The sequence below is a fragment of the Rhinatrema bivittatum genome, chromosome 16, assembly GCF_901001135.1.
Source record: "Rhinatrema bivittatum chromosome 16, aRhiBiv1.1, whole genome shotgun sequence".
NCBI lineage: Eukaryota > Metazoa > Chordata > Amphibia > Gymnophiona > Rhinatrematidae > Rhinatrema > Rhinatrema bivittatum.
This window is the reverse complement of record NC_042630.1, coordinates 11,172,480-11,187,004: the sequence shown is the minus strand read 5'-3', so window position 1 is coordinate 11,187,004 and position 14,525 is coordinate 11,172,480. Positions and strand designations below refer to the sequence as shown.

Below are 14,525 nucleotides of genomic sequence, written 5' to 3'. Positions count from 1 at the left end.
AGAAGACAATAAAAGAAATGTATAATCTTACTCATTATTTATTTATTTATTTACATTCAATGTATATGCCACCCATTTTATAAAATTCTGAAGACAGGACAACAACCATAAAACATAAACATACAGTGATCTAAACAATTAATAATCTAAAACAAGATGTAATCAAAAATAGCAACTAGAATACAGATGGCATAAAACACAATTACCGAACAAATAAAAAATCATAAAATAAACACATATAGGAACTTATAAATAACCCCTAAAGGATAATGTTACAAAGTTAATCTTTCCTCCATAGCCCCAAAAAATACATCATAAGGAAAAGAAGACCAGTGGCCTACAAGTCTTCCCAAGTAAATGGCTGTTTTCCCAAGGCAAATCTCTTTAGAAATTCTCCGAGTAAATGCAGTAAGAATTGGGTAAATGCATGGAAGGAATAGAAATGTCTGAACAAGGCTAATTAATTCCTTGAACATTCTAGAAATTTGGGTCAACAAACGCATTGAAGGTAATACATTTATATTGGGATTCTTCAAAACATTTGTGACTATCTTTCAAGAGTAATGCTCAGGTCAGTAAGGAAACAGTGCAGTTCCCCTGGTTTATTTATTTATAAACTTTTGATATTTAACATTTTCCTAAAGATAGGTCCAAGGAGGATTACAGATAGTAAAAGGCATTGAGTATATATGTAATGGATACATTCAGGTATGATATACAAATATGAGGTACAGTGCAAGTAAATAGATAATATGTGGAGTACAATAGGTAGGAATAAGCAAGTAGGTGCCTAAGGAATAAATTGCATACATATAGTTAATATATTTCTTGTCTAGTACAGTCAACAAGGCATACGTTTCTCAGGATAGGCCATTATAGCTCAGTAAATGGATAGGGATGGAGATAGGGACAATAAGATTTTACAATTCCAATGGGCCTGTGTCTGATAATGGGTGAAATCCAATTTCCTTATTAAATCCATTTTTCTTCCACTGTATTTATCACTGATGATGAAATTTTCACCTACAACTTGTTTCATGGTCCTTATTTATACAAATTCAAATGGACTAAGATAGCAACTGCAATACTTTGCTCATGAATGTAATAGGAAGAGAGAAACCTTTTAGTCCAAACTTATTAGCAACCAAAAACATTTCTGAGGTTCACAGCTTTTTTCAAAATCCTTGCAATGCAGTTAAAAAATAAAGTGTTCCCTACATCATTCTTGTTCAGGAACCTGACTGTGAAATCCATCACATTTGCATAAGAAAGGTCTCATGAGTTCTGCTTTGTAACTACCAATCTTCTGCTCAAGGCTTTTCTCAAGGACTCTTTCACCTCCTTGTTTCTGAGGCTATATATGATGGGGTTCAAAAGAGGAGTTACCACAGAATAGAAAACAGAAACCACCTTGTCATACTGTAAGGCTTGTCTTCCAGTAGGCCTTACATACATATAGATCACTGCTCCATAATATATAATGACCACTGTCAGGTGGGACCCGCAGGTGGAGAATGCCTTCTGCCGACCTGATACAGAAGACATTCCAAGTATGGTGAAGAGTATATAGGCATAGGAGATTATTGTGAAAAGAAGGCAGCTGAAGACTATGATCCAAGCCAGGCTGAAAAAATACATCTTTAACAAAGATGTATCTGTGCATGAGAGATTCAACAAGGGGGCCACATCACAGAAAAAGTGATTAATTTGATTTGGGCCACAGAATGAAAGTCTAGTCAGGGAAAATATGGGTAGCAAGGAATATATGATGCAAGTGACCCAAGACCCAAAAGCGAGCAGGCAGCAGAGCCAAGGAATCATAATGATTGTGTAGCGCAAGGGGTTACATATGGCTAAGTAACGATCATAAGACATCACTGCCAGCAGATGGTTTTCTATAGCAGCCAACAGAAAAAAGAAATAGCACTGGGCAATACAACCACTGATGGAAATAGTTTTCTCCTGTACCAGGAAGTCTCTCAGCATTTTAGGGATAGTGACTGAGGTGTACCAGATCTCCATGAAGGAGAGGTTGCTCAGGAAGAAGTACATAGGGGTGTGGAGGCTGGGCTCCACTATTGTTATGGCCATAATTGCAACATTGCCACTAATCGTTATTATGTAAATAACTAAAAAGAGCAGGAAAAGTAAGATACCCAGATCCCCATCAATTGGGAATCCAATGAGATGGATCTCAATCACAGTGGTGTAGTTGTTTCTTTCCATGCTTAATGGGAAAGAAATGAACAAGGTAGATATTTCATGAAAAGAATGGATACATTTGTGCTCACAACTAGAAATAAAGCCAAGATATCAAACCACTATGAATGTACTGATAATTTTCCAAAAACAGATGAGATTTGCATGAAAGAATCTTTAGTGATGGTATAAAGAAAGAAGAGAATAAAATAATGATAAAGAAAGGTGAGAAAGATGAGGAACAGAAAATGAAGCAGGAGAGAAAGTAAAATGCTGATTGATGACAGAAAGAGAACAACATGGACAGATCTGAACTATCAGAATATAAAGTGAAAGAGGAACAACATTTTATACTAAGAATCACACAATCATGAAAATTCTTTTGGCAAATACATTAGATGTGACTCTCCTTTCAAATATACAGTAAATAAGTTGGCAGTATTTTTGTTCAGCCATTAATGAGTACATTAAGTAGACATCTCCTTAAGATTATTCCTTAATTCTTTTCCAAAAATTATGTTGAGATAGAAAATAGAGATCACGCCAGATTTCACCAGCTAGAAGTGAAAGATGTCTTTCAAAACGAATAACAAGTAGAAAAACCATCACACTGTGACACCTACGTTTATATATTTTTTCAATCCTTGTTTTGGAGAGAGAGACAATGGTTGTGGTTGTCTGCTTGGTCCTCAATGGCCATGAGTGTTATTTTTGCATTTGAAACATCAATTGTAATGCCCCCTCATTATGTGCTGTCTTCTCGATCTCTTTGTTTTTGCCCACTCCTGATTAAGAACATTTAAAGGTCTCCTCTGGAGGTAAAACCCATTGGGTAAACTTGAGACTTCATGATAATATCTGTGTGTGGAAATGCACAGTTTTATGATTGAAAATCTTTTTTAAAAAATTTTATGAGTTACTGCACAGAGAACTTAGAATGTAAAACATAGGTTCATCTATCAGACATCATACGACAATAAGAGAAGTTCTTTCAGGTGTACGTACCTAAGGTAATTTACCTGTTGTAGGCTTGTTTATGTGATAACCAATTTGCCTTTATATTCTCTTTCCTGTTCATCTAATTAGACTCAGAGGAAAACAGTTTTCACTGTGTCTTCAGAACAAAGACCCATTGTAGCCTCTTTCTCTATAGTCAATGCTAGCAGAACTTCATAATAGATGCCCCAAGGGGTTGAACCTGAACAGTATTCTATCTTTAATTGACCCTCATAGGCAATCATTGTTTGTTTGATTTCTATTCATTGATTGATAACATGAATGTGAAACCATGGAGATGAAACACAACGGCACCTGCCACCTATCTGATCCTGAAAGTTCACACAAAGCAACGCTTTTAAATAACGTATGCAGTGTAGCAATATAAGACATCACAACCTGCAAGAATTTCAGTTGAATTCAGAGCATTAGACTTCATCTAGGAAGAAATATATGTTAAAGTATAGGAGTACTGTCTGTAATGCATCCTATGGAACTTGTGTATGATATCTGTAAGCAAAGTTTTCCCTCCCTTGATTTAGATTGTCACCACTGAAAAACAGTTCTGTTCAATTTATTTACTCAAGTTAAGATAGAGTTCTGAATGAACTTGACCAGGTATTCAAATAAAACTTTTTTTAATTGAAAGCTCTCATTATTATATAAAAACTAATTGGAAATAGAAATGCTAAATCACTTACCGGTAGGTGTCACAGGCCTCAAGCAACTTGACAAAAAGAGGTTAATATGCTTCCCCACCCAATGCTTATTTTATATTCATATGATGTTATTTTCTGCTAATTTGTCAAATTCATGTAAATACTACTTTCGCAGAGGCAGTGGAGAGTGGTTGGGGCCTGACGAGGGGGGCTTTACGGCGCATGGCACCGTACATTAAAACTTTCATATGAGAAGCTATCAGAGCTTGTAAAGAATCCAGTTATCTCCAGCTCTGTCCTTTCTGTTATCCTCTTCGAATGATTGATACCACCTAAGACCAAAGTTACTATTAACAAGTCATAAACACTAGATATTCTCAGGCTCTTCCACTTCTTCCTCTTTCTCAGCCACAGTTGGCAATTCCTTCTCTGTTTATGGATGGAAAGCAAATAGTCCAAAGCTGATTAGGCAATTGTCTTGTGACTGTGCAGGCAGTAGGGCATGAGAGGGCGTGTTTTGAAAAGGACTTCAGCACGTCCCACGCCACTGGCTTAGCATGATGCCGAATGCCTGCAAGGTCCCATCAGCAATACAGGCAAGGCAACTAGATATTTCCTGGCTCGCCTCCATGTGTTATTACACTCATGAAATTAGTTCAAAACAAAGCTAAAAATACCCAGTTTATTAGGATAAAGGTAATGTTAAAAATCCTTTTTCTTTTTTGAAACTTGAGGCATGCAAGTTTGGATCACAGCTTAGTAGGAGAAGTGCTGGATAGGTGGATGAGAGGGGGTACATTTACCCTAATTCAAGGCTTTGAACAATTTCTAGCCTTTGGGGAAGAGAAGACTCAGATCCTATGTTTTAACCAGATAAGTCCTATATTCAGCCTTATCTGGTTAAGTTAACTGAATAAATTAGACAGGCCTAAAGCTATCCAGTTATAACTTATCCGGCTAACTAGAACTTATCTGGTTACACTGAGCAACATAGCCGTGCTGCTGAATATCCCTTCTAAGTTATCCAGATAAATTATATCCGGATAACTTAGATATTCAGATATCTTTGAATGTTGGACCCCATAAATCTTTAATTCTTTAAATAGGAAAATCTAGTAGATTATGTCAAAATTCTTTTTGGCTTCAAAACTTACTAATTGAGATTTCCTTTGCTTGTGACAAGAGTGTTCAGTACAGGCTATAATCCTCCATACATTCAACATTGCTTGTCTTCCTTTGACAAATCCTGTGTGTTCCATTCCTACCAAGCCAGGTAGCAGAAGGGCCAAGCAGTCTGGCATAAAATTTGCCAAACGTTTTGCTTCATAATTTAGTAAAGAAATAGGCTTGAAAGAGCCAGGATGTCTACCCAGTTTAGGATAAACAACTCCTTTGTTTCCAAAAGAGCCTCAAAGACCTTCCCCAGGTCTAGGGAAAGACACACCTGATTAATCAACAATTTATAAAATTTCCCGGTAAAGAAATCTGTGCCGGTCAAGATGGCCGACTCGTAAGATGCTACGGAGGAGCTCTCTCCCTTGACGTCTTACCTTTTGGTGATTTCCTTAAGTTTAAAGTGCCTGTAGGATGCCGCACACCAAGTGGAAAGCCAAACTAAAGAACATTGTTCCTGAGAAAGATGACGGCGCCCAACAGGTGAAAATTAAGAGCTTCTTCGCGTCAACCCCAAAGACACTGGAAGCGAGGGTCGTGGCGGGAAAAATCTTGGAGCTTGGGTCTTTCTCAATGGCTGAGATGATATCGCTGAGCCCGGGGACCCCGACGACACCATCCCCGCCCCAAGGACTGAGGGGAGTGGGATTTGAAGAGCAGCTGATTTCCTCAAGAGAAAGAAGGACCGAAATGGCGACTCCAGATCTGGGCAGTGAAGGCGGGGAAAGTGCATAAGAAAAAGGTGAGAGAACTCCAGTTGGAGACACAACTCTCTCTCCTAGGCCCCCTGTAGAGGCTCCACTGGTATATAACAACAGAGAAACCACAATGACAGAATTAGTGAATATAATTCCAGGGACTGTGTTCACATTACGGAAGCCACCTGTTGTGACTCTAGACACTGTTTGGAATGCTCTAGTCTCCATAGACTGCTATATAAACTGATAGATATGATGTAATAAAATTCTAAATCAACAAAATAACATCATATATGTGGAAACTGAATTAATTTTTTGTTTTTTATTTTTTATTATTATTTTTAATTATTTTTAATTTATATTTATTTATGTATAATATGAGCGGGAATCTCATAAAATGCTAGATTTAGCAACAGTAGCTTGTTCAAAGCTTTAAGCAGTCTACCACTTTGAGACTGTAACTGTGAAATTTTTAATCATTGATTCTCGTTCATGAAATAAGATGTGGGACACATTAAACTCTTTTTTGCCTGTGGTATCGAACCAAATGCACCTTGAAAACAATTTTTTTGAGATTAATTTTAGATCAGGGATTCACTTTCTCCAACATAATTTCATATCAGAAAGTAATCACTCTTCAAATCGAAGAAAACCGCTGTGATAACAGATTGGAAAAAGTCGGAGCTACCACTCTGTTTTGGAGCTGCCGCCACTCCATTTTACTCAAGCTATCACTTTACTTGAGAGCCACTGCTTAACTTAAGTTAAGTTAACTGGCTTGACATATATTTGAAAGTCGGTATATAAAGTTGTATAAAGTTGTATAAATAAATAAGTTAACTTAATGTGTCCCACATCTTATTTCATGAATGGGAATCAATGATTAAAAATTTCACAGTTACAGTCTCAAAGTGGTAGACTGCTTAAAGCTTTGAACAAGCTACTGTTGCTAAATCTAGCATTTTATGAGATTCCCACTCATATTATACATAAATAAATATTAATTAAAAATAATTAAAAATAATAATAAAAAATAAAAAACAAAAAATTAATTCAGTTTCTACATATATGGTGTTATTTTGTTGATCTAGTCTCCATAAAGTCAGCAATAACATCCTATCCAAAGCATTTCTTGAAATAAGTAAAAAAGGATTAAATACAGAGAAAATTGTCTTGCAACATCAAGAAAAAATAGAAAATATGGAAAAGAGGATAACATCAATGGAGAATATTCAATCAAATTTAATTAAGTCTGAAAACATAATGGAGAAAAAATTTGAGAAAATTGAGAACTCTCTCATATTTTTAAATCTGAGAGTAGTTTATTTCCCTATTTTGAAAAAGATGTTGCTAGTGGAGATATTTAAATCATATTTGATGGAATGCCTCAAAATTCCAAAGGAGGTGACACCAGTGATTACAAAAGCTTTTTTTATCTCAAGAAAACCTTTAAACACAGATGGCATGGAAGCAAGGGATCAACAGTCTATGAACATCACCAAGATTCTTGAATTATCTATTCAATTTGAGATTACTACAAAAGGGACGATGTTGATAACCTTTGCTTTTGAACATGATCGAAATATGATATTAAAATTATTTTTCAGAAATAGGATGACTAATTACTATGGGCAAAATGTATCTTCGCGTTATGGACTGCGCTACGGGCCAGAAAAGGATTATCGCCATCCACGGTAGTTCCAGAGAGAGAGAGAGAGAGAGAGAGAGAGAGAGAGAGAGAGAGAGAGAGAGAGAGAGAGAGAGAGAGAGAGAGAGAGAGAGAACCTTACTATAGTGCCTATGCCCTACATAGGTATTTGAATCCCTATGGGAGGGCTACCTACTAACTCGGGGTGGGGATTAGGTATGAGCGTCGGGGGTTGGGGGCCACTTTTGCATTCCACATGAGACCTACAGACAGAACAGTGGTCTCTAGTGCAGATTTGCTGGCCGTCGGAGTGAGGACGCTCACTCCAAGCGGAGATTTGGCCAACATTTTCTCCACCTAGCATGTTGTTGCCCAGGCAGAGTGTCCATCAAGCTAGGTGGAGAGAACGTTGCCCAAACCACTTCTTGGTGTGAGCGTCCTCACTCCGACGGCCAGCAAATCTGCACTAGAGACCACTGTTCTGTCCGTAGGTCTCATGTGGAATGCAAAAGTGGCCCCCAACCCCCGACGCTGTCTGGGACTATCTCCAAAAAGTGCCAAATATCGTGCACTGCGATACATGAAACTGGCAAATATCGTGCACCGCGATAAAACCCTGAAAGAATCATCGTGCAGTGGGAAAACATCGCGTGCGGTGCTAATGTTTTCGCGAATGGCGAAAACATCGCCGCACACGATGTTTCCCCACTGCACGAAAGAAGCCTCATTTGCATTGGTAACGCCCCCTAATGCGTTACCAATGCGATATTGGAAAATAAGGCCCATAGTACGCCCCACACAAGAACGCAAGAGGAAATTCCTGCAGATGAGATCGGAGGTGATAAACCGGTGGGCTACTATGACTTTGAAATATCCATGCAAATGTTTATTGAAGCATCAAGAAGAAACATGTATTTCTAGAGCCAGAACATCTTAGGGGCTTCCTAGACGGAAATTCTGGAAATATGTAAATGGGATAAAGGTTGACTGGTCTTATAGAGTGGTTAATTTCCTGTATTTAATTGATAATAATGTGAGCTCCAATTTTCTTTAGTTCATCTTTCCTTATGCATAGAGAGATTTTTGTATTAGAATGTGTAAAACATTTTTTGCCTTTATTATATTATTTATACCTTGGAAAAAAAGGTGTATATAAAATCTCTATTCTTCTTTAAAATGATATTGTATTATATCTGAAAATGCAAAATTTAAAATTTAAAAAAATGAAATCTGTGCCAGGTACCTTGAAGAGACAAGATTCTTTTATTGTCAACTAAACTTCTTGGATCATGAGAGGAGCACTGAATGATTGTGGCTGTTCTTCTGACAATTTAGGCAGGGATAAAGTTTCCAAATAGGCCCTCACTTCACTAGGGATTTGCACTATACATATCCCTATAAAATATGTAAAAAAAATATCTCCTATCTCTTTAGTGGACTTCATGGCCTCTGTTATTTTTCATTGTTGTTATATAGCTTTACCTAGCCCAGTTTCTGGGCGCCGAGAAAGAGGGAGGCCTCTGGGAAGCGCCGCGATTTAAAGGGCCCTGCTTGGCACCCTTGCTGTCTCCTGATAGGCCGGCTGATTCTGGGGGGTGTGGCTTTAACTCACCGCGTGGTTTTTCGTCTCCGCACGGCTCAAGGCTCGGGAGGGGTGAGCGGGCTCTTGCCCTGATTGGGCTGCGCTGACTGTGCGAGCCCCGGCAGAGAAGGTGGACCTACTTCAGAGCAGGTGTGTCCTGCTCTGAAGTAGGTCCCCTGAAAATATCTGATCATACCCCAGTTTGGGAAGAAATGGAGGGATTCACCTGTAATATCCAGTCTAGGTCATGGCAATTCAATAACTATTTGATTCGTGACAATACTTTCCAAAACTATTTGACTGTGGGTCTGTCTGTCTGTGAATCCCACCAGTCACTGAGGGACAGACAACCTCTGGTGCTGCAGGTTCAGAGGCCAAGATCCGGTGAGGTGAACATGCATGTTGGGGTCTGGACTGTCTTGGGAGGGTGCGAAGGTCAGTCTGGAGAAGAGGGCCCAGACTGTGATAGGTTCATCTTGGGGTAGATTTGGGGTCAGGCAGTGCTGGTTTGAGTTGGGGTGGGAGGTAAGCAGACTGTGCTGAAGTCCATTTGGCAAATGGGGGGAAGAGACTATGCTGTGATCGAACTGGGGCAGAAAGAGCTGAACTTGAGATGGGGGAAGGAAGGGGGCCAGACTAGAAGTTGTGCCAATGGGGGAAGGGGCACAATTTGCAGGAGTAGAGCAGGGGAGGGTGGGTCATAGTGTGCCCGAGTCAGGCTGTGGCGTGCAGGCAAAGTGTACTGAGGCTCTGCCACTGAGGGGGGAGGGGGGTCATAGTGTCCTGGGGTCAGGCTAGTATGGGGGTTCACCCATTTTAAGCTGGCCGCCAGCCCACAGGTTTCCCCTTGCCCCATCTCTTGCCCACCAGCAGGTCCAGGTGTTTCAGGATAGGAGCGATCCTTTATCACTCAATCTCTCGCTGCTCCGGTGGTTCCAAATGGCCACCGGTGACCCCGAGGCAGGAGCCTGCACTGGTAGTCATTTGGAGCCACTGGAGCAGCAGGGCAGGGGCTGCTTCTGAAACACCTGGACCTGCCATGGGCTAAGAGAAGGGGGAAGGGGGATACAGGATAGGAACTCTTGAGGGCTGGCAACCCAGTTTAAAGTGTGTTTCATTGACAGAGAGGGGGGAGAAGACCTGAAATGCGGACCTTATTATTATTAGTTTTTTTTAAGTTGGAGATTAGTGGTTGGGGAAGGGAGACAGACTGTATTGGGATCCGGACTGTGTTGGGAAGAGGAGCAGATGGGATGGGGATGGGGAAGGGGGCTCAGACTATGCTGGGGACATGTGTCGTAAATTTCAGGAATGCTGGCTTGAGTTCCTTGCTTAGCTTATGCTAAGTAATCATCATAAGGACTACGATTGCACTTTTCAAACCCAGTTATATAAACAGCTAAAGGTGAGAGAACTGAAAATGATGTAGCTACAGCATGCTAGGAAAATAGTACATATATATCCTTCAGTAGCCAAAGCATTACCTTATATAGTAAGAGTTGATTACCATATAAAGCTAACCATTATCATGTAAGCTTATGCATAGGTTTGAATTACATGGATTAAATATAAGTTCTTGGAATTCATTGAACATTAATGCATATGCAAATAGAGTATTGCTCCATGGTGAGACTACACCTTGTATACTGTGTACAATTCTGGTCGCTGCATCTCAAAAAAGATATAATTGCGATGGAGAAGGTACAGAGAAGGGCAACCAAAATGATAAAGGGGATGGAACAGCTCCCCTATGAGGAAAGACTAAAGAGGTTAGGACTTTTCAGCTTGGAGAAGAGACGGCTGAGGGGGGATATGATAGAGGTGTTTCAAATCATGAGAGGTTTAGAACGGGTAGATGTGAATCGGTTATTTACTCTTTCAGATAATAGAAAGACTAGGGGGCACTCCATGAAGTTAGCATGGGGCACATTTAAAACTAATCGGAGAAAATTCTTTTTCATTCAACTCATAATTAAACTCTGAAATTTGTTGCCAAATGATGTGGTTAGTGCAGTTAGTGTAACTGTGTTTAAAAAAGGATTGGATAAGTTCTTGGAGAAGTCCGTTATCTGTTATTAATTTAGAAAATAAATCTGTTATTGACTTAGAAAATAGCAGTGGGCAAGTCTTTTGGCAAGTCTTGGGGGACCCTCCTGACCCCCACAAGACTTGACAAAAGTCCCTGGTGGTCCAGCAGGGGTCCGGGAGTGACCTCCTGCACTCGGGACGTCGGCTGCCAGTATTCAAAATGGTGCCGATAGCCTTTGCCCTCACTATGTCACAGGGGCTACCGGAGCCATTGGTCAGCCTCTGTCACATGGTAGGAGCACAAGATGGTGCTGGCCATCCATTGCACCTACCATGTGACAGGGGCTGACCAATGGCACCGGTAGCCCCTGTGACATAGTAAGGTCAAAGGCTATCGGCGCCAATTTGAATACCAGCAGCTGAGGGCGTGAGTGCAGGAGATGGCTCCCGGACCCCCCGCTGGTCCACCAGGGAGTTTTGGTAAGTCTTGGGGGGGTCATGAGGGTGGGGGGTTTGTTTAAATTCGCTCCTTTAGACTGCCGAATAATTTGGCGAAGATTTGTTGTATTCGTGGGGAATCACGATACGTTTTGCTTCCCCACGAATACAACGAATATGACCCTATTCATTGTAGATTACCAATATGTAGGAAACGAATGCACACCCCTACTTGATGGACCCTTGGTCTGACCCAGTATGGCATGTTCTTATGTTCTTAGTATGATATACTGACAGTGGATTTGTTTATTGCTTGTTATCAATGTCTTATGATCATTTATAAGGTGTGGATTTCTTCGGCACCACTCAGAGCTCTCAAGTTCTGGGTTGCCGTCAGTGACCTGTTATATCTGTTGCATTCTGTTTCTTTGGTGATTACAAATGTTTCTTTTAAAAATAAAGTAGCATACAAAGCCAGGCCAGGAGGCCTCCTGGGGCAATCCCATGATGTTTTCCTTTAAGGGATTTTCCACACATGCTTGGGTAGGAGGAGGGTGGTCTATGTTGGGTCCAGCTTGGGTGGGAGTGGAGCAGACTTTGCTGGACTCGATCTGGGGAAGAATGCGCTTGAATCTCGTTGGCAAAGGGAGAAGCAGGCCGCGCTGCGGTCAAGCTGGGAACTGGGGGCTGGGGTCATACTGGCGAGGTAGGGAAAGGTGTGTGTGTGTGTGCAGGGCGTCGCCAATGAGGGGAGTCAGCATACTTAGGAGGTGCTGGGGCTACGCTAGTGAAATGGGTAGGGAATAATGAAGTGAGGCTGGGGAGGGGGATCGGGGGATCCTGGGGAGGGAGATCAGAGTGTGCTGCTGGTTATGGGCTGAAGAGCATGGAAGGCAGAGCTGAGTCATTTGGAGCCTGTGGCCACCAGCCTCAGGGAGTTTCTGTGAGTTTCAGAGAGGACTACAGGGGGAGCGGGATCAAAATATACTGAGGGGGGCAGCAGGTCAGCATTGAGCTGGGCAGGGGAGGAGGTTCAGAGAGTGCTGGGATCAGGTTGCGGAGGGGGAAGGGGAGGGAGTGCTGGCATGGACTGAGAAGGAGGATCAAACAGTCCTGGGGTGAAAGAATGCTGGGACTGGGCTATGGAAGAGGGTAGACCATTGGTGTCTGGTCAGGGAGGGGTGTCTAGTAGTGCTGGGAAAGACAAGGGTGCCGGGTTTCAGATGAAGATGCTTGGCTGGGAGTGCTGGGGTGAGCCTAAGGAGAGAAAACACTGCACACTTCTATTTGTACATGTTCACCTCTGAATTATCAATGGGTATCAGCCTGCAGTCTTATATTATCTGCCAGATTTTACTTTCTTGATGCACGCACACAAACACACACACTTACTCAGGTCTCATTTTGCAATTACTCAATACTGGTGAAATATTGAGTAATTGCAATAGACTAATAGACACCTTTTAGCATAAAATGCTGCACTGATATAGATTTGTATTCTGTTTGTATAGCACCTAAGGTAAAGGCGAGAGGGGACTCTCCCTTCTAACCTTCCTCATTAATGTGAATGACCTTTCTTATGATGCTGAACGAATAAATAAAAGAGATGATGGAGCACAAACGCCCTGAATGATTACTAAAATGAATCTTTAGCGATTTTGCTGCACAGTTCTACCCGGCACAGAGTCTGTAAAGAAAGCTTCTGTGTTGTGACTGAGGATGCTTGGAGCAGGAAGCTGTGTGTGTGGATCTCAGAGGTTAGTCCCCCGAGGACCCCAGAACCAGTATAAATAGGTCAGCGAGTTGAGTACTGTGATCCTTAGAAGCCAGGACCATCAATCTTTCTGGGTTCCAGAGGCAAAGAATGGATTCTGTGATGGAGCCTTCACAGCTAAGGGAAAAGGAGCTGCGTTATCGGCCTGAATGATGAAAGCCACACATCTCCTCGCCTATGTGTTCTACTTTATTTCCTCCTGAACACCTTTTCATTTCACCAGTACACGTCAGAGTTTGGTGAGAAGCAATATTTTTACTTATACTTAACAAAGCGCAACGTGGTAAGTACTTTTTCTTGTTTGCTTTTAGTTGGCAGATATGCCGAATTTTGATTCCACCTCTAATTGTAACATCAGAGCTTAGGCATAGTTTGACTACTTAGTTTCGGGGGAGAAGGGTAAGGGGCTGGGAGAGGTCTTATTGGTGGGGGGTGGTGGGGTGGAGCGGGCCCGATTCAACACTACCATCTGGAACACTGTGGGGAGGGGAAGTGCCACCCCCCCATATCCCCCTCACATACACAAGTTTTGCCTTTGAATCAGAGATCTAAGGTCATCTTCAAACGGCCTGATCACAGACAGCCATGTCAAACTATGGGAAGGCAAGTTTATCCCCAGCAAGCCGTAAGTTTTACACTTGAGATACAAAGACAGGAGTGTGTGGTGTTTTCCACAAGCATTCCTTCACCACATAATAATCCACATGTATGCCGTTTTTAGTATAAAATTCTTGCTAACCCAGGAAGAGAGGGATTGACATGCTTGTTTTTTTTTAACAAGGAGAAAGTGGATCGCTGGATAGCGAAATGTGAGCAGACTTCATGTGGAGTAAGTACTGATCCAGCTATTTGTGGAGATTTGAATTTATGGAATCAGGATTTTATTTTCAAAAAAATTGGCTACAGATGGGAAGAACTTTGTTCACAAATCTCAGGGTCACTTTTCCCTGGGGGTGTGAGTGGAATAGGGAGGGGTCAGTTATATAACAGACGGGATAGATCTCATTTATGAACTAATGAAACCATGTGATAAAGGTAAATTTGAAATTAATCAAAGTATCTTATGAAACAGTAATCTTATTGAGGTAGGACTGTGAGCTGTCTGTAAGAATGGGGACAACAGATACCATGTAGCAGGTTCAGATGGGCTAATAAATGTGTCTTGCTCAAACAGAAGAAGGCTGAACATGACAGACTGAGGTTGTCTGGCACCTTAAGCCCCTATTCCAGAATATTAATGTTATTGGTGTTCTGTTTGCATCTACCTCGTTTCATTTATTCTCCTGCCTCTTGTGTTTCTTTTTAGGTATAATTTGTTGAAGTAGAATAA

General features: G+C 41.2%; 1 protein-coding gene across 1 annotated transcript; it reads right to left on the bottom strand.

Annotated features, from left to right (window-relative positions):
- Nucleotides 1-1,275: 1,275 nt before the first annotated feature.
- Nucleotides 1,276-2,226, bottom strand: LOC115077254 (olfactory receptor 6F1-like). Its single transcript, XM_029579538.1, has one exon. The coding sequence runs from the start codon at nt 2,224-2,226 to the stop codon at nt 1,276-1,278; it is 951 nt and encodes a 316-aa protein (XP_029435398.1).
- Nucleotides 2,227-14,525: the final 12,299 nt, after the last annotated feature.